Source organism: Urocampus carinirostris, chromosome 15 (genome assembly GCF_059441175.1).
Source record: "Urocampus carinirostris isolate Australia breed hairy pipefish chromosome 15, RoL_Ucar_1.0, whole genome shotgun sequence".
NCBI classification, from domain to species: domain Eukaryota; kingdom Metazoa; phylum Chordata; class Actinopteri; order Syngnathiformes; family Syngnathidae; genus Urocampus; species Urocampus carinirostris.
Genome location: NC_142363.1, coordinates 28,084,049 through 28,104,786, shown reverse-complemented (window position 1 = coordinate 28,104,786; position 20,738 = coordinate 28,084,049). Strand labels below are relative to the sequence as shown.

Below are 20,738 nucleotides of genomic sequence, written 5' to 3'. Positions count from 1 at the left end.
GAAGCGTCTCCCGCGATCCACAGGGCGCCTCGGCGTCCTCCCGGCAGTAGCGAGAGACGAAATGGAATGATTGGAAACAAAGTCACAGCAAACTGGCGGGGGAGACAAGCTGCTGGAGCGAAAAGCTTTGATGCTTGGCAAGAGAAAAAAAAACAAAAAAAAAACTGCGGCATGCTGGAGATATGCAGAACAGCAAGAGTGTGACCTTTTCTAAAGACTCAAGAGTTAAAGAAAGAGAAAAAGACACAGAACAAGGAAGAAAGGGAGAAAAAATTGAGAGAATGAAAGAGCCAGAGAGAAAGAATAAGAAAGAAAATGAGAAAAAATGAGAGAAAGAATGAAAGGGAGAGGAAGAAAAAGAGAGCAAAAGCAAGATAGAGAAGAAAAGAAATAGAGAGGGAGAAAGAGGAAGAGAGGAGAAAGAGGAGATAAACACAGGAGAGAAAAAGAGGAGAGAAAGAGAAAAAGAAAGAGAGTGAGATAGAGAAAGAGAAAACATGAAAAGAGAAGAGAGAAGATAAAAGACAGAGTAAAAAGAATCGAGAGGAGATGTTTCTTTTTAAATTCAACAACTAATTGTAGGCGCATAACTCAAATAATTACCAAGGTATTATATTGGGAAAGCCATACCATGAATCCGTTCTGATGTGTCGATCACAAAGTGAATCTGCTGTGTAGCAGGGGATAAAACCTAAAAACATTAAGATGAGAAATTAAATAACATTATAAATGTATAAGTAAAATGAATTTTACTTAGCTTTGGTTTGACGTGACTAGAGCTGGTAAAATGGAGTTTGCAGGTGGATGCAAAAGGGGGCAAGGAATGGAGAAATATTTCCTTGCTTTAATCATCTCCTCTTTTTCATCTTTTTCATGTTTATTGAGACATTTTATATTAATAATGCCAAAAAGAAGAGAATAGAATAGAATAGAATAGAATATACCTTTATTATCATTGTTACAAATGGGCTAACATATTGTGACAACGAAATTGGGCATGACACTCCAGTTTTACACATTCATAGTGAGGTATGAGCAAGAAGATAAAGGAACAGAGAAGATAATGTTATAAGACAAGGGGGATAAGGCTATAGTTATAATTTACATGGTATTTACACAAGAAATGTCGGCATGTGGGATGTTACATACAGGGTTGTCGTGATAACGTTGGTATCGTAACGGTTGTGCAATATTGCATTTGGTGCAAAGTCATCATAGTGCAAAAATAGTCAGCATGAAACAGGAAATGGTCAGACATTGTGCAATTTGAGCATTAAACGTAGTGCAGTCGACATGTGCAAGAACAAGACATGAGTAACATTATATTCGTATGAGGTAGTGTTGGCACGAGTTTTCAGGTTTTTTTTGTGCGGTGTCTGTTTGAGCAGTGAACAAACATAGTGCAGACAGCATGTACGTGAGTACCATTTTACATACGTGTGAGGTAGTTTTTTTGCAACAGTTTTCAGTTTTTTGTGCGGTGTCTGTTTAGGGTGGTAATGGCTGTGGGGAAGAAACTGTCTCTGAGTCTGTTCGTTTTTGCTTTGTGTGACCTGTAGCGCTTGCCGGAAGGCAGCAGGTCGAAGAGATGGTGGCCGGGGTGAGAAAAGTCCTTGATGATGTTTTCTGCTCTGCTGAGGTAGCGAGAGCAGGCAATGTCCTCCAGACTGGGCAGAGAGCAGCCGACGATTCTCTGGGCTGTTTTGATGATCCTCTGGAGCTTTTTCCTGTCTGCTGCTGTGCACCCAGCATACCACACCGTGATGCAGTATGTTAGGATGCTCTCCACTGTGGCTTTGTAGAAGGACACCTGCAGCTGCTGTTTTAAGTTATTTTTCCTGAGCAATCTCAGGAAGTGCAGTCGCTGCTGGGCCTTCCCTACCACCGCTCTGGTGTTTGCAGACCAGGAGAGGTCGTCGGAGATGTGCACGCCCAGGAATTTGAACGAGTGGACTCTCTCTACACAGTCTCCTTTTATGATGAGTGGTGCTGGATTCCTGCCATTCCTTCTGAAATCCAGAATCAGTTCTTTTGTTTTTGTGGTGTTCAATATGAGGTGGTTTTCCGAACACCACGTTGAAAGTGACTCAACCTCATCCCTGTATGCCGCCTCGTCCCCTTCAGAGATGAGGCCGATCAAGGTGGTATCGTCAGCGAACTTAATGATAGTGTTTGTGGGGTGGGTCGGTGAGCAGTCGGAGCTGTAGAGGGTGAAAAGCAGGGGGCTCAGTGCACAACCTTGGGGGGAGCCAGTGTTCAGTGTTAGGGTGGGAGAGACGTGGGTACCGAGTTTCACCGACTGTGGGCGGTTGGAGAGGAAGTCCATTATCCAGTGGCAGATGGAGGGAGAGAGTCCTAGGTGTGCAAGTTTCTCCACCAGGATCTCCGGGATAATGGTGTTGAAGGCTGAGCTGAAGTCCAGGAAGAGCATTCTGACGTAGCTACCCCGGTGATCCAGGTGTTTCAGCACGGTGTGAAGTGCTGTGTTTATGGCGTCGTCAGTGGAGCGGTTTGCCCTGTAGGCAAACTGGTGGGGGTCCAGTGTGAGTGGCAGGGAGTTTTTGATGTGCCGGGACACTAACCTCTTGAAGCACTTCATGACCACAGGCGTAAGAGCTACAGGCCTGTAGTCGTTGAGGCTTTCCACTGCTGACTTTTTGGGGATGGGAATGATGGTGGAGGTTTTGAGGCAAGGTGGGACGGTCGCCTGTGACAGGGACCGGTTGAAGATGGTGGTGAAGACCCCAGCCAGCGGATTGGAACAGTCCCTGAGTACCCTCCCTGGTACTCCATCCGGGCCAGTTGCCTTCCTGGGGTTTATGGTATTCAGCGCACGCCTAACTTCGTGCTCCTGAAATGTGAGGGAGTTGCTGCTGGTTGTTGGTGGGTGAGGCGTAAAAGATTAATTGTTTTCCACCTGGGAGAAGGTTGAGGAGCAAGCGGACGCGGGAGCTTCCTTCTCAGCATCTGATATCCCTCGGCCACACCAAATATTTTATTTCACTTACACTTCAGTTACATCTATGACTCCTATATAAGGAGGAGGGCAGGAAACCACACGCAACTCGAAGACACAACACATTTGTCTCATCTCTGGTTAACATAAAAAGACTGTTTCCAAACATCTTACATTACTATTAGACCTCAATTTAACATACTAGAATAGAATAGAATATACCTTTATTGTCATTGTTACAACATGGGATATATTGTGACAACGAAATTGGACGTGGCACTCCAGTTCCACATTTTACAGTGAGGATAAGGAAAACAAAGAGATAAAGGAACAAAGAAGATGTTTCTACTGTCCTTGTTGTATAGGCTTTGTTTTCCTCCAGTGGGGGGGGTGTATGAGGGGGTGAGGGACAGACAGAGATGGGCGGATCCAACTAGATGTTTGATCTTACTGTACACATGGTCCAGTGTTTTTTTCCCTAATTGCTCAGTCCACGTATTGAATGGATTTCGGAAGTACAGTCCTTAAACATGCCCGATTAAAGTCGCCGGCGACGATAAAAGCTCCGTTGGGGTGTGCAAGCTGCTGTTTATTGATAGCAGCGGGCAGGAAATTTAGCGCTATGCTAACGTTAGCATCCGGTGGAACGTAAACAGCAAGCACAATGACCACAGTTAGCTCTCTCGGTAGATAGAAGGGTCTACACGATACTGCTAGAAACTCTATATCGAGTGAGCAGTGTGTCAATGATTCGGCTGTTATTGTAGCGCATAGTCCCCCACCCCTGTTTTTCCCTGAGTCTCCGTCTTGTTCGTGCTGGTGAAGCGTGCGTCCTGCTAGTTGGACTGCGGCGTCGGGGAAGCCAAGACGCCGTGATGACAAAAATACTCCAATTTCGGACGAAGCTGTTGGTGGCGATCCGCAGCTCAAATTCACTCGTTTCGTGGACGATGGATCTGGCGTTGGTTAGGAACATGCTTGGGAGCGCTGGTCTGTGTGGTCGCCTTCTTAGCCCAGGCCCGACTGGCAGCCTTTTTCTTTTGCTCCGTTGTTGTCGGCAGGCAGATCACCCAGGGAGATCCGGTGGTCTCTGTATATCCCTCGGTATGTTGTGGATGTTATTGTAGTTGCGAAAGGAATCGAAGGGAAAATATGACGGATAAAAGAACACTGAAAAACAAAAGACGAACTGGAGCCCGTGAAGCTGCTGCACTCGCGCCCGCCGCCATCTTGGAACTATATTATACTAAACATTATATGAATGTTAATCATAAGCAAATGTGCGCTGACTGAAAATTATTACTACAAGGTCCTTTGTGGTAATATTTCGGGTCGTCGTTTGATTACATCCATGCCCACTTTAGCCATTATTGATAATCTCAAGATCCATTTCCATGGTTATGATGTTTTTGCTTCTCCTTCTAGTATCTTTTAGGACCCATAGAGAGAAATTACAGTAGAAAAATACAATATTTTTTTTTTGCCATATACCGGGGGTTTATTGTAGTTAATAGGAAATCAGTTAGGGGTGGACAATAGTTATCATACCATGATACAGACGATAGCAAAGTATAACATCATAAATCAATCTGAATAATCTGAAGTGTCCTTGCAATCCAGTGGACCATATGACGTGTTATAATCATATTAATGTGCTTCAAACGTTATTTATAAAATGCCAAAAGAAGCAAAAAATTGGTGAGAAAATTGTGCGTAATGCTGCACCTTTCAAATGCGTAAAAATCAAGCTTGGGTGTGTGTTGCCTCTGCTGTTCTGGATTGAAAAGGGCCCGGCAACCTGCCTTTCTCTGATTCTATAAAAAATGGGAAAAACATAATCCACATCAAATATGTTTTTCCCATCTTGGATGGTTTTTCCCTTCGAGGTAAATTGACTACAAATACAGAAAAAATGTAATATTTCTGTCAGTGTATGAATGGAAAATATACAAATATGAATATATAGTCAAAAGTTTACATACACTTGTGGAGAACATAATGTCTTGGCTCTTGAGTTTCCCGTTATTTCTACAGTTTTTCTCTGAAAGAGTGATTGGAACAGATAATTCTTTGTCGCAAAAAAACATTCATGAGATTTGGTTCTTTTATGACTTCATTACGGATTAAGAGAAAAAGTGATCATATGTGCTGGGTCAAAATATCGATACAGCAACAGAAATTAGCAATTTTGGTGACTAAGAAAGTTATGTCAGTGAAATGAGCTTCATGGCATATTCAGGAAAGTCACTTGGAGCCATTTCAAAGCAGCTGCAGGTCCCAAGAGCAACAGTGCAAACGATTGTTTGTAAGTATTATGTGCATTGCCACATCCATGATCAGGAAGAAGACGCAAGCTATCACCTGCTGCTGAGAGAAAATTGGTCAGGAGTAGTGTTCCCTCTGAGCTGCGCGCGTGCGCAATTGCGCACTGCTCGCACATTCTCAGCGCACAAGAAAATCTAGCCAGCGCACAAAAATGAGGGCTCAAAATTACGAATTAAGAAGCGACTTAAGTCAAAGTTACAGTGCATGAAGGTAAAAATACACGGGTTCCCCTGACGTTGTGTCCTAAATGCGGTATTTTGAAGTCGAGTCGAAGTAGAACGAAGTTGAGTAAAGTTAGTAGAGAACCGGCTTCTTTGGCTCGGCTCACTAAAAGGAACCGGCTCTTTCGGGTCCTAAACGGCTCTTCAGGTTGTTTTTGCTTCTTTCATCCCAACATGACCAAATATGATGTAAAATTATGCACAAAATGACTTAAAGGAAAGGGGGAATAGAACAAAAAAGAAAAAATAACAAAATGAAAAAGTAGTGAAAAGCTGAGAAAAAAAGAAACAAAAGGAAGAGAAAAAAAGAAGGAAAAATTTAGAAAAAAAGCCAGAAAAAAAGAAAAGAAAGAAATGTAGGAAAAAAGACAAAAAGATAACAAAAAGAAAAAAGTAACAGCTCGGAAAAAATAAACACAATGAGATATTTTTTAAAGGAATTAAAACAAAAATGGAAAAAAAACACGGAAAAAAAAGAAAAAGTTTGTGTTGCATTCAAATAATTTCCAATTATATCAAGTGAATCTTGTTGCCAACATTATACTTCTACTAAAGAATGTGATTAAGTACAGTTCTGTATCTTACAACTGACTAAATAAGCCCCCCAAAATGTTAATATTATGCGACAAAATATATCGGGAAATAAAAAGAAATGGATATCTTGTGAAAGAATTGTAAGAACAAACAACGTTTGTAGGCCGTACAACCTTTGCAATCGTACATGAGTCAATTCATTCAAAAGAGAAAAATAATTTTGAATTGCCAGAAACTCAGCAAAATGTAACTTGATGTCAAGTTTTGGACATGTTAGATAATTAATTATCTTGCCACACTTGGGATTACGGTTGCTCAATGTTGTTTCAAGCGTTGCTCACAGACTTTGTGTGAACGCTCACACCCGTGGAAAATTAGAGGGAACATTGGTCAGGGGGTGAAGATTCAATAGAATATCACAAAAAGCAGATCTGCCAAGAATTAGAAGCTGCTGGAAGACAGGTGTCAGTGTCCACAGTCAAGCGTGTTTTGCATCTCCGTAGACTGAGAGGCTGCCGTGCAAGAAGGAAGTTCTGCGGCCAGACAAAACAAAAATTGAGCTATTTGGCCACAATGCCCAGCAATTTGTTTGGAGCAGAAAAGGTGAGGCCTTTAACCCCAAGTGCACAATGCCTACTGTCAAGCACGGTGGTGGTAGTATTATGCTCTGGGGCTGTTTTACTGCCAATGGAACTGGTGCTTACCAGAAAGTAAATGGAATAATGAAGAAGGAGGATGACCTTCAAATTCTTCAAGATAACCTGAATTCATCAGCCCGAAGATTGAGTCTTGGGCGTAGTTGGGTGTTCCAACAGGACAATGACCCCAAACACATATGAAAAGTGACAATAGAATGGCTAAATCAGGCTAGAATTAAGGTTTTAAAATAGCCTCTACAAAGTCCTGACTTGAACCCCATTGAGATCTTGTGGAAAATTCTGAAGAAAGCAGTCCATGTCAGAAAGCCATCAAATTTAACTGAACTACACCAATTCTGTCAAGAGGATTGGTCAAAGATCCACCCAGAAGCTTGTGGATAGCTACCAAAAGCGCCTAATTGAAGTGAAAATGGCCAAGGGACATGTTACCAAATATTAGCGCTGCTGTATGTATATTTTTGACCCAGCAGATTTGATCACTTTTTCAGTTAACCCATAATGAAGTCATAAAAGAACCAAACCTCATAAATGTTTTTGTGATAAAGATCTATCTGTTCCAATCTATCAGAGACAAATCAGAGTTGTAGACTTTTGACCACAATTGTACGTATAAACAAGGTAGATTATATATCTTATTGGTATTGATATTGATTGAGAAGCATGAAGTTATGAAGCATGAAGTTATTATCAAGATAAAAAACACCCCTTAAATCAATCAATCATCTTTCTCCTCTTGGCCCGGTCCCTCTATCAGGTTTCAGACCCTATTACGGCCCGCTAACCCAATATATGTTCTACAAATCACACCGTTCCGCTACAGCTTTTATGAGGCCCATCGCATCGCGGCACCTGTAATTAGACCTCCTCCTGCACAGGTCCTCCCCCTAATTACAAAATAATTAAACGGCTGTTAGAAAGCTGTAATTTCCAAATGTTCCTCGAGTTTTCCCGGCGGCGATATGAACTCGACCTCGGTGATGAATCGTTTGTGTCTCCTTTGCAGGATCTATACAGGAAAGACTGTAATCTGGCTGCCCAGCTGCTGCAGTGCTCCAAGTCTCATTACAGAGCTCACAAAATGTCTGAGGTGAGCTCTTGACTCTATTTATGCTCGAAAGATAAATAAAAAACATAACAACGGCTATTCTAGATTTAGCCATATGGTCGTGCAGATTCCCTCGATTTTTACGGCTACAAAATTTCAAAAACACGCGTGTTAAGTGAATTTACATGAAACAGGAACCATATATGTGATATAGCATCACACAATTTGTTCAGTTTTCCTCATCTGGGATATTTTGATGCTGCAAAGCACTGTGGGTCTTACAGAGACGAATGAAAACAAGCAAACTCCAGGTTACTCGGCTGAGTATTGGTTAATTTCTCCAGGACTTCTCCATTTTTTTTATTCACCCCTGGCAAATAGTTCATTTGTAGTGGATGCAACGGTTATATCTATTGTATGATGCAAATTTCCCAATCTTCCTTTGAAGAATGGGAGAAGGGTGATGCCCCCAGGCAAGGTGATAAGTCATTGTTATCTACACAAACAGAAACCAAAGACACATTCCAAAGCACAGGCGTTTTTACGACAGCTTTCTCTCAGAGTTTGCCCTCAAATACTGAAGTCAGATTTTAGAACAAGTATATTTGACTTGATGTGAGCTAAAACAGTGTATAAAATAGTATATAACTTCATTATTCATATATAATGTAAATCCATACTTCTGGCTAGGCAAGCGCATGTGAGCATTACTGAAGGGTTAGTCCTTTCATTTTTCTGTTTACTCGTGCATGCAAACATATTGCAGTAATCAGATTAATTTTGAGGATGCGCAGTTTCCCTCATACCGGAGGTTTTTATGCCCACAAAGAACTGTGGTACTTATAGAAAAGAGACGAATAATACATGCAAACTGGTTTATTCGCTAAAAAAAAGCCTCACGTGTATTGGTTGCTGTCTACGGGACATTACCAGTTTATTTTTCACTTCCATCGTGAAAATGCTAGTTGTATCCATCCATATATATTGGATGCCAACGTTATAGTAGTATTCAATTATCTGTAGGTGGATTATTATTATGGATTAAATCATCCTTTATTTTATGTCAAAAGTTAAATGTGAAAAAAAGTGCATTTGCGTGAACTGCTTGCAAAAGGCATTTTTACGTATACATTTGTCTTTTGTCATGTAAATGCTAAAATCAGATAGCTCCAATAAGCAGTTCTCCTATTGGCCCTGGCGCTTGTAAAGTGACGCCTCAATTCCATGAAGTACATATTCATCCTATTTTAAATAAAAAATAAATTGCGATGCTCCGAGGACGTTAACCGCGAAATGGCTGGGGAATACGGTTTTAAAATTCATAATAGAAAACTTGAAAAACTCCCTACATCAAAGGTGTTAAAATCCCACAAAGCTTTGTGTTGTCGTTGTACGCTAAAGTGAACTACCAGTGAACCGCTACAGGACAGCTCATCCGTGAGGAAAACCGCGTTTTAACTTCCTTTGTGGTTGCGAACTTCTTTCTGAATTGCACTGATACTCCAAAGCCACACAAAAATAAATAAATCCCGAACTAATAACCGACGGAGAAAAGCGTACAATTGCCGCAGGGCATAATATAATGACTGCAACTCCTCTCGCCGGCTGTAAAACCATTAACATCAATATGTGCAACTAGACCTGTTGCGCTGTACGCCGTTAGATGCGTGAAATCCAAACAGAGTGGCAATTAAGATTTGTCTCCGATAACAAGTAAAGCTTAGCTAACTCTTTTTCCAGCGCCCTCACCTACTTTCCATCTGTATCCCCTCCGGGACTTGGTGGTGGCTAAAAATAGCTCACACTCACAAGATGCGGGTTATTTTATGCCCAAGCGAGCTTCTATTTCTATACAAAGCCCGCTCAATAATTTATCTTTCTCCTCCTGTTTCTTTCTATTTCCATCTGGTGACCCAGAGCTCTGGTTTAATATGAATCAAAGGAGATCCCTGGGGAATTGATTTGTGTTTGATGGGAGATTGAAGGGAAAAGGATACTGAATGGAAGAGGAAATGAAAGGATAGGAAAATGAGTCTGAGAAAAATGTTGCTAAGGCTGGAGAATCCGACTGACACCCCCCCAGATGGAATAGCCACAGAGAACAAAATGGTGATTGAGGAGAGATGGTAAGACAGTGACGACATTTTAATGCAGGCAATGATCCGATTGGAAACGGAATATTGCATTTCTGGAGCAATCCGAGTGAATTGTTAACATGCAGACAAACATACAAATAACCCCAAATCCTGGTGTTCTGGAGTATTCCAATTACAAGGCGCATTTAACTTTTGACAAAAAGGATAAAGATAGAGAGGATTTGTGCCACTCACCGAATTCAACAAAATTCTGTGCACCATTGCTGCATGCCGTGTGTTTACAAGATGTACTTGTAGGTGGATAGTCAAAATCACAGATTTACACTATATATATTGATGGATACAACTGTGACAGTGACAATTCAAAGATACATAAACCCGTAGCATTTTCACTGCGGGGGTAGAGAATAAAACTAAAACATCCCAGAGAAATTAACCATTAAACAGAAGGCTTTTTAGCAAGTAATCCGAGGTTTACATGTATTATTCGTCCCTGTACTACAAATCCCGCATTTCTTTGAGGCATAAAACTTTCCCAGATGAGGTAAACGGCGTGTACGCATATGCAATCTGAATCCTCAAACGCATATGCATGCACAGGTAAATGAAATGTCTAACCCCAAAATTGGAAAAAGAAATACAGACTAAGACCTTCATCTGACTATTAGGCTTGCTTATACAGGTTTACAAAATAGGAATATCGGATTATTGCCTGCATGTAAAAGTACCCAGTGAACCATGAATAGAATTATTTCCGGTATAAAAAGGGAGCAGAATTTTAGTGGGGAACAAATACACAAAATAAATAGATGTTGTGTTCAGCAGTTTCTTGACAAGTTCATTAGGAGGGGCAAAGTAGAACCAGTCCCCTGAGAAAACAAGAGCAGGCCCAGACTGCGCAAGAAAAAAATTACTTTTTTGACCGGGTGGAAGAAAATACAAGTCCTAAAGGAGAAGCAATAAGCAAAAAGAAAAATCCTCAAAAGGTACTATGCGTTCACTTTTACAAAACGCTGCTAAATAAATTTGACTTCATAGGGGAGTTTAATTTGAAGCATCTATTTTGGAACAGCCTCAGCAGGGAAGCAAGGACTTCTCTTCCACAGAGACTTCATCCAGCTCCTCCAACAGGGACAGCCTAGGGACAGTCTTTTCAACATGTCATGGGTCGACCACAGGGACTGTTGCAGGTGGGAGATGTCCAGAATAACTCACCAGGGAGGGACCCTGGAGGCATTGAAACTGCATGCCTGAGCCACCCCAGCTGGCTTTTCTCAGCATGGATGTCTCGGATGACCGAGCATCTCACCCAGCATGCAGAGAAAACTCATTTCAACCGCATGTTTCCAGGATTTTGTGCTTTTGGTCATGACCCACAACTCCTGACCATAGGTGAGGAAAGCTGTGTAAATAGACCGGTGAATCGAGAGCTTTGGTTTTTTTGCACAAAATTCTTAACCAGGCGGACCGATAAAGTACACATCGCAGCTCAATTTCAACAATGTCCCTGTAGATCTCATGAGTGGAAAAGGGTATAACAGAGCAGAAGAGCTCAATATATTTAACTCCTCGGCCTGTAGAAGACACTCCGAAAAGAAGCTGCTGGTATTCTTCTCTTCCATCGCCAGAGTGGAGACCATACTGACGTCGGAATCACCGTGTGTTATGCTGGGTGCACGGCAGCAGACAGGAAAACAATTCAGTCATAAACACAGTCCAGAAAATAATCTGATCAATCTGCTGGAAAACATTGCTGTCTCGCGCTACTGTAGCAGAGCCGACATCATAAATGACTCATCATTGTAATCAATGACAATAAAGATAGTTCTAATTGTTATTTTCAATATTTGTTCAAAAACATTGGACATAATAAGCTTCTTTAATTTCTAGTTTTATGTTTTTGTGTTTCAGCTCCCATTGGACTTCCAGGAACGAATCAGTTCCCACATAGAGAAACACAATCAGGGTAGTGAAGCCACCATGGCGATGTGCCACTCCAATTACTCCGACGCTGTGCCTACAGCCATCATTGCCAAACTCCTGGAGAAACCAGAACCGGGGAACAGCTGCCTTCTTACACGCTCTCCGAGCCCACACCCACAGGACGGACAATCCCTGGCCGAACCAGGAAGTAATGATCACTTCAACCGTAGAGTTGCGCAAAAGACCTCCGACCTGTACTGCAGCGATACAGCACTCTACTGCCCTGAGCGGTGGCAAGATATGGACCGCCGTCAGAGCATTGACCTCCACGGCACGACTTTGCTCCAGCTCCATGCCCAGAACTCCACGGACAGCAACCCGGATGAGGAGGCCTACCATTCTGGTAACTTCTCCCACCATGAGCCGCCTTCGTCCTTCCGCCACCACGAAGACTTTAGCGCCGGAAGCCTCCCTGCCTCAAGTTCCTACTCCAGTTTCAGCCTTGCCTCGGATGACAAGGGGGGTGTAGCGGGTGGGGGCGGACACACTGCCAGTAGCACTTTATCTACGTCCCACCAGGGTTTGTATATGGACTGGCGAGATGGAGGCAGTATGTCTTCCTATGACAAAGACGGCTCAGGTTTCCCAAAGTCCAACAGCATTCAGCACATTGTCACTTCAAGGAGCCCGCAGAAGGGAGCCTCGCCAGCATACACAAGGACGGGTTCTTGTTTCAGTGAACCCTACCACTCCAGTAGCCCTCGTCTAGCCTCTTCTCACAGCATGGGATCCACAACTGGGTTAGGGCAGGGGGCGACACTAGAAAGCCGAGCTCAGATCCACGTCCAAGAGGACGAGCTCAGCAACCGATGGAAACAACTGAGCGTGGAAGACGTCAATGCGTTCTCATCTTCCTATCGTAACCTGACGGGGCGAGGCTCCCCTTACAGTTTTTCTGAGTGCCACTACGCTGTGGGACCATCAAGCAAGACCAAGGAATCTCTCTACAGCAGCTTCCAAGACGGGGATGAAGTCTTCCACAGCCAAGTGCTGGACCAGCGCTTCGGGATGGGTCCCTCTTCGCCAGGCCGCAGTCCCAAACATCCGCTGGCGGAGCCCCGCAAACAGAAAAAGAACTCTGGCAAGCATCGGGCCAAGGACGGCGACCTGGACACCTCGCTGCACTCAGGAAGTTCGAAAGAGAAAGATCGCTCCAAGAAGGACTACGTCAATCTGAGTCCGGGAAGCTCTGCCGAGTCCTTACACCAAAGCCCTTTGGAAGCCTCCAGTCTTCAGCATTACCCGAGCCCCAGGCCCAGCATCCGTCCTCGCCCCAGCTCAAGCTCTGCCCTGAGCGCCGTTGTCCCGGCGCTCCCCAAGAAGACCTCTCCGAGATACCAAAAATTTGGCAGCACCGGGCTAACCAGGAAGGACAGTCTGACCAAGGCGCAGCTTTACGGCACGCTACTCAACTGACGCAGCGAGAAGGGAGCTCGTCATTTTATGCATGATGATGATGATGATGATAACTAGCCTTCTGTACTGTACTGTCCCAAATGTTCTCTGCAGCATACTTTGTGCGTGACAAGGATGTTTAGTGTTTTATGTATCCTAGCCAAGGCATGTTTGGTCTGCAACATTTTTTCTAATGTATGTCCTATTAAAGTGTAGCCCCTAGCTAGCTGACCTGGTGTAGCAATTTGGTGGCTTTCTGATGTATTCATCTTCAAAGCCACAGGGATGAAACTACCTTCAGCAAGACAGACCGTGGACGTACTGTGCTTTGTGCTGAAAACTTTGATACGGAAAAGTGTAAATAAAACCAGCAAGAACTTGATTCTTCTACTCATAAAACTTATATCTCAATCACTATTAAGCATGTATAGGGAAATATACAGCGTCACTTTACAAGCCCCATTACACCCAAACCAATCAGAGAATTGCCTTCTGTTTAGTGGTCAATGATTGGACCAATCAAAATGAATAATTTACATGTTTAGTGGCAAAAGAGTATTGCTGTGTACATGTCGTTTACGAGCAAACAACTACTTAGCGACGTCATAACGCAAATAGACCTATAGTAGCTTCTGCATTTCCATTATCCATCCATTATCTGCACCGCTTATCCTCAGTAGGGTCGCAGGGGTGCTGGAGCCCATCCCAGCCATCCTCGGGCAGTGGGCAGGGGACACCCTGAACTGGTTGCCAGCCAGTCGCAGGGCACACAGAGACATACAACCATCCATTCACTCATTCACACTTAGAGACAATTTGGACCAGCCAATCAACCTGACATGCATGTTTTTGGAATATGGGAGGAAACTGGAGTGCCCGAAGAAAACCCACGCAAGCATGGGGAGAACACGCAAACTCCACACAGGAGGTCCGATCTCATGACCTGAGAACTGTGCCGCACACACGCTGACCACTGCGCCCCCATGCTGCCCTAATGTAGGACATACATTAGCGTCTGCATTTATCTTTTGATATTAATGTCAAGTCATGTCAAATTTATTTGTACATCCCTTAATCACAAATTGTCTCAAAGGACTGGACGGGCTAAAATTACACAAGGGACACTCTGCATTATGTTTTACCACTTAGTTGTAAAACTTCATTCATAACAAAAAAACATATAAATGTGCATTTTTTAAATACTCTTATCTGCCATCTGACTGCCCACTGGTACCATCGAAAACCTTGTGAAAGGCCGGACAAAAGAATGAAATGGAAAAACTGCGCGATTTGGTCGATTTGAGTTTCCATAGTTTGTCACCTTCCTTGTTTACGGTTACACTACACAATCCAACTTCTAGTGGACAAATATTAGACAGTGTCTCTTTAAATAAAAATATTTCATTCATGTCACTCACTAAAATCATCAAGTATCGTACTCGTTTGCTCCAAAGTGCACTGTTTTACTGCGCACAGTCTGTTTACAAGTTGTGCTAGTACATCGTTTGCCAGGAACATAGACTTACACTACATATGGATAGATTCAACTGTGGCATCCACCATACAAGTTTGTGGAAGTAGAAAATAAAATAGAAATCATCCAGAGAAATCATCCAATGCACATGATGCTTTTTTTTTTAAGCGGGTAAACCAGAGTTCACGCTGATCATTCTTTTCATAATACAAGTCCCACAGTGCTTTGCTGCATGAAAATATCCCGGATAAGGGAAACTGCTTGTCCTCGGTAACGTGCCCAAGTAAATTGATTTATATGGAACTGATTAACTGCAAAAATCGAGGGAATACTGTATTCGTTTCAAAGACAATAGAGTGCTCGTATAGCAAACAAATGCATCAAGACAGTGAAGTAAAGTATAACACACCCTAAAAAGAATGCAATAGTTCAGATGCATGTAGCAAAAATTTTAACGAGATTTAGTCTTTTATGTATACACAAATTTCGATCCGTAAATGTGATGCTGTATTGCACAATCCACAAACTGTGTTTAGTTGCCTTAATTTCATATAGAGAGGCAAAACTTTAAAGAAATAGAGTGAGTGTAAATATTGTATAGCTGATACTTTAGTGTCTTCTTCCTTTTAGGCATGAACAGGAAGAGGATAACGCGTCGTTTTTTTCCCGTTGGTTTTGTATCATTTAGGAGCTTTACGGCCTGACAATGAAGTGGATTTAACAAGATGTACGACAGGCGGAATTGTGTAAAAAAAATAAAAAAACGTAAAATGCAACCAAGTGTGCCAACCGATAGTGCCCAATTAGGCGTTGTACATTAAGGCTGTTGCTAAATAATGAGATCACGACTTTCGTCATTATTCTAATGGGTTTTCTCTTTATTTTCAGTTTGTAAGTCATTATTTTCTAATTCCGCGACATACGGAATCGTGGCGTACGGAAACGGGCTTCCAATAGGCTTAGAAACACCCTTGTGTGAAAAAATCGGAGACCAAATGATTTTAGTTACAGTGAACCCTCGCTATAACGCGCTTTACTTTTTCCTATATTTGCATTGTGTTCTTCATTCTGATTGGCTAAACAGTCTCTCTATTTCTCTCCATTAAAACAGCTTGCCAAACTAATGTTACATACATTGAAATTCTCTTTCAATTTCAAGAGTCTTAAAAATGTCGCCATCAAAGGTATTTAATTGTATAGTACAGTAAACCCCCCGGATACGGCGCCCCCGCCTTACGGCATTTTCACCTTACGATTAAGGATAAGATGTTTTTAAGCCCCTCTGTAAGGTTATCCTCAACTATATGACGAGAACAAGATATGTCGCGTACCCAAAAACGAAACTGTATTTGTGCGTAATGGCGAGTTACGTCTCCAAGATGCCTGCCAGCTATTTGTCGACGTCATAAAATGCTGGCCTGCTATTGGTTTGCGTTATAAAAATAGAGATATGCTATTGGTTAAACTCCCTTCCACAATGCCTCTCTCCTCATTCATTCAGTTCAGAATCTTGTGTGCTTTGTAAAGATTTTGGCAAGTCAGGGAGGTAATACTGTATTTTGGTACTGTAGTTATGGGTCCCAAGATTTGCAGTAATGATAAAATGAGAAGCAGAAACATGATAACCATGGGGAAAAAAGCTTCCAATTACCAAAAATATGAAGAGGCCACACAAATCGCTAGCCTCGGTACATTGCACGTCCAAAACCGATAATTTCGGGTATTATTATAAAAAAGAGGTGATTAAAGCGAGAAAATCTTCTAAGGAAATGACAATCCTTGCAAGCTAAAGTTTTACAGCCAGTGCATCCACCTGCTACTCCACTTGTCCACAAATGGCAAATAAAATAAAAATGTTCCTTTCCATGTATATTTGTTTATAATGTTAATCATATACACCTATATTATACAAAAGTAGTATTTCCTGTAGCGTATTTGGTAGTACCGGCGGTCTACAGTACTTGCCCAAAAATGGATTTCACCTATCATGGATTATATCTGAAATGTAACCCCGCAGTATAGGAGGGTTCACTGTATTAAAAACATTCTCGGTTTGAGTTTATCCTTTTATGCTTGTAGGTAATATTCAAATAATTTTTTTAACATCTTGTTTCTACCTCTCCCTTAATTGCTAATGCAGGCTTCAACTGTTTTGGATTACAATAGCATTTCTACTATCTTAATTGTCTTGAAATTTATTTGTATTGATTTTTCCCATGAACCTGTAAAATGATCCGATCTTGTGTTCATTTAGTAGGAGTGGTTACAGGTGAAACCGGATAAAACCTTTGAACAAATTTAATGAACAGATAGATGGCATTTTTTGGAATTATAAAAATAAAGACAGAAAAGGTATTGTTTTATTTATGAATGTAATGTTGAGACCAATAAGGAAGTTGAGATGGGTCTGTGCGGTCCTACCTCTTTAGTAAAAACAGAATGTGAACATGTCTGTCTGATGCATGATTATATATTTTTGCTGTATTTATTTAATAAAGATGAGTGTTGGGAAAAATGCCAGAATTCATATGCTTTATTCATCCATGAATGTCAAAGTTTTGACTGATGAGATTAATTTCTAACTAGCTTTAGCATCGCTATCTGGGGGAAAATAGTCTATTTAAATAAGCCATTTCTGAATGGCAAATTTTCTCAGCAGGGGCAGAAAACAACTGCGCCTGACAAAAGCACAAAATGCGATCAGGTGCACAAAAAAAGGAAAATATTCATTATTCTAAGTAAAGTGTTCTTGGCATTCTGGTAGTTGGTTTTGCTATTTTGCCTTGTTTTATCGAAAATAATTTGCAAAAAAAATATGTAAAATAAGATTTTGAGAAAGATGAATTGAAGATATGAAAAAGAGAACAAATATAGTCAAATATAAATTTCTTGGTCCAATGTTATTAACATAATTATTGTAAAAAAACTGGATTGGGTTTAAAGAAAAAAACAAGAAAAAAAAATTATTTTGCACATTTTACTAGAAAAAATATAAAATGATATTTTGAAGATTTTTTTTTGCAAAAAAAAGTAAAATTGAAAAAATTAATTAAGTAAAATAAGATTACAAATAAAACAGGAACAGAAATTAAAATAATTACTTCTTGCGCCACTGGTAGGTATTTTTTTGTCTGAAAAATGATATTGAATTTTACTATGAGCACAATTTTAAGAAACATACATTTAAATCAAACTGGAAAAAAAACTGAAAATAGGTAAAAATATGTGAGTAAAATTATTAAAATTAAAAAATAACAATAATAATAATACGATTTTCTTTTGCCACTGGTAAATACCTTTTCTCATTTTAAAAATAAATGTTATTTTATATTTCTTACAATAAAATTGAGTATATATATATATATATATATATATATATATATATATATATATATATATAATAAAATATATCTACCATCTACTATACAAATATATAGCAAAAATAGACTCGTCTTGGGATCAAAAGGTCGCAGGTTCGATTCCCGGCTCCTCCGCGTTATATGTCGAAGTGTCCTTGGGCAAGACACTGAATGCCTAATGCCCCCAATAAGCAGGTAGGCGCCTTGCATGGCTGACTCCCTATTGGTGTGTGAGTGTGTGTGTGAATGGGTAAGTGTGAAGCACATTGTAAAGCGCTTTGGGAGGTCATTGACTGGAAAAGTGCTATTTAAATACAGACCATTTACCATTTAGACTTGCTGTGAGGTAATTAATTCTTGTAAAAGGGGCAGATCAATGTGTGACTACCACACTTGAAGAAGAGCATCAAAACTCACCTCCTCCACTGAAATACATCTCTATCGATGATAATGAAGTGCTTTGAGAGACTGGTTAAAGAGCACATCACCTCCAGTCTCCCCTCCTCATTCGACCCCTTTCAGTTTGCCTACCGGACAAACCGCTCCACCAGGGATGCCATCTCCTCTGCGCTTCACCTGAGCCTGACACACCTAGAGGAGAAGAACACCCATGTGCGGATGCTGTTCCTGGACTTCAGTTCAGCATTCAACACCATCATCCCACAACATCTGGTAGACAAAATGAGACTCCTGGGTTTCAACACCCCCCTGCGGAACTGGCTGCTGGACTTCCTCAGTGACAGACCCCAATCAGTGCGGATGGGTCAGAACATCTCAGATGTCATCTACCTCAGCACGGGCTCCCCCCAAGGCTGTGTCCTGAGCCCCTTGCTGTTCACCTTGATGACACACGACTGCGTCCCTAGGTCCGCCACAAACCACATCGTGAAGTATGCTGACGACACAACAGTGGTGGGCCTCATCAGGGACGACAACGACCTGGCCTACAGAGAGGAGGTGGAGCAGTTGGTGGCCTGGTGCAGGGACAACAGCCTGGTCCTGAATGTTGACAAAACTAAAGAGATCATTGTCGACTTTAGGAAAAACCAGCCCAACCATGCCCCACTTTGCATCAACAACAAGGCTGTGGAGGTTGTCAGCAGTATCAAGTTCCTAGGGGTGCACATTACAAACAAACTCACCTGGTCCGTGAACACTGCATCACTGGTTAAGAGGGCACAGCAGCGCCTGTACTTCCTGCGGAGGATGAGGAGAGCCCACCTGCCCCCACCCTCCCTCATCACATTCTACAGGGGCACCATAGAGAGTATCCTGACCAGCTGTATCTCTGTGTGGTGTGGAGGCTGCAGCGCTACCGACTGGGGTAGTGTGAGGAGGGTAACGAGGACAGCAGAGAAAATAATCGGGACTACACTTCCCTCCATTCAGGACATTGGCCAGAAGCGCTGCCTATCCCATGCTAAGAACATTATCGGGGACCCCTCTCACCCCCATCATGGACTGTTCACTCTGCTAGCCTCTGGGAAGAGGTACTGCAGTGTGCGGTGCAGGACCACCAGGTTCCGCAGTAGTCTAGTCCCCCTGGCCATTAGACTGTTAAATGGTCAATCTAACATATAGTTAACCTAAATCATAACGGCTGCTAATCTGACTTTTTGCACTACTGGCAGTTCTTTATAGCTTGCCACTCCTTGCACATTTGCTCTCTGCACTATTGTACTTACAGCGTTACTGTTACAGTGTTAATGTTACTGTTTACCTGACTTGTTAACCTGAATGCCCATTTTGCACATCTGGTTAGCTACTCCTCTTGCACTATCGGCACTATGGTATGGTAAAATACTATACGTAGCCATAATACAATACAACTTTTACTTATATCTGTACATTCGAGGAAACTGTGCGGGTCAGATTTATCGACATTTCGTTCTGTATACACGTGTACTAGAATGACAATAAAGTAGATCTGAATCTGAATCTGAATCTGAATGATGACCATAAACGGCAACCAGGGTAAAACCAGGGTTCTTACACCTTTTTCATGACCAAGTTCAAGCACTTTTTCGAAGACGTTCAAATCCAGTTTTGTAATTTCTCCAGTACCATTAAAAGAAGAAATCCAGCGGTAATCATGTATTTTGCAGATGCACAAATATATCTGCAATTTCCATATGCCAGAACAAACAAAAATATTTTTGGGACAAAGCTCTCCCCGTATAGGTGATGGCTAAAAATGATGGTAATATGTAGCTTACATTATCAGTTGCAGGAAGTTCTTCTCATTTCAAGTTACCATTGGGAAACACTACCTCCATTTTTTGATAAATGTCCATAATTGATACATAACTCTATCACTAATACACATTTGATAGTGCTCTGTTTAGGTGTAGCATACACCTGTCCTCTTGGGCGCAACCCGTAGAGGGCGATAGCGCTTCATAGGACAATGCCATACAAACTAATGCGAACTGCCATTAATCACGAGGTCAGTAATGCAATGGCGAAATGAAGCCACCAGTAAGAAGTGATAGCCTCATTTTTAGGCAGAATTGTTCAGAAACATGGCATTGATTTCAAGCATTTCCATGCACTTCACCCAAAATTCAAGTACTTTTCAAACCTTGAAAACACAAAATTAAAATTCAAGCATTTCCAAGGATTACAATCACCCGTACGAACCCTGTAAAACACAGAAATCAGGTCTACAGATGTCTATTAAGGTGAATGAGT

General features: G+C 41.7%; 2 protein-coding genes across 4 annotated transcripts in view; one reads left to right on the top strand and one right to left on the bottom strand.

The window, feature by feature from the left end:
• Positions 1–17,211, top strand: part of begain (brain enriched guanylate kinase associated) — a 71,710-nt gene extending 54,499 nt beyond the window's left edge. Inside the window, exons 6-7 of the mRNA XM_088355118.1 lie at positions 7,699–7,782; positions 11,748–17,211. Coding sequence (XP_088211244.1) covers positions 7,699–7,782; positions 11,748–13,235 — 1,572 coding nt within the window. The 3' untranslated portion in view covers positions 13,236–17,211. The remainder of the gene's footprint in view (positions 1–7,698; positions 7,783–11,747) is intronic.
• Positions 1–20,738, bottom strand: part of wdr25 (WD repeat domain 25) — a 120,812-nt gene that overhangs the window by 67,287 nt on the left and 32,787 nt on the right. For 2 of the 3 annotated variants that reach the window (XR_015852945.1, XR_015852947.1), the window contains exon 8: positions 631–691. The exons of the other annotated variant lie outside the window; for it this stretch is intronic. The gene's annotated coding sequence lies outside the window, so the exon portion shown is untranslated. The remainder of the gene's footprint in view (positions 1–630; positions 692–20,738) is intronic. 3 annotated transcript variants of the gene reach the window in all.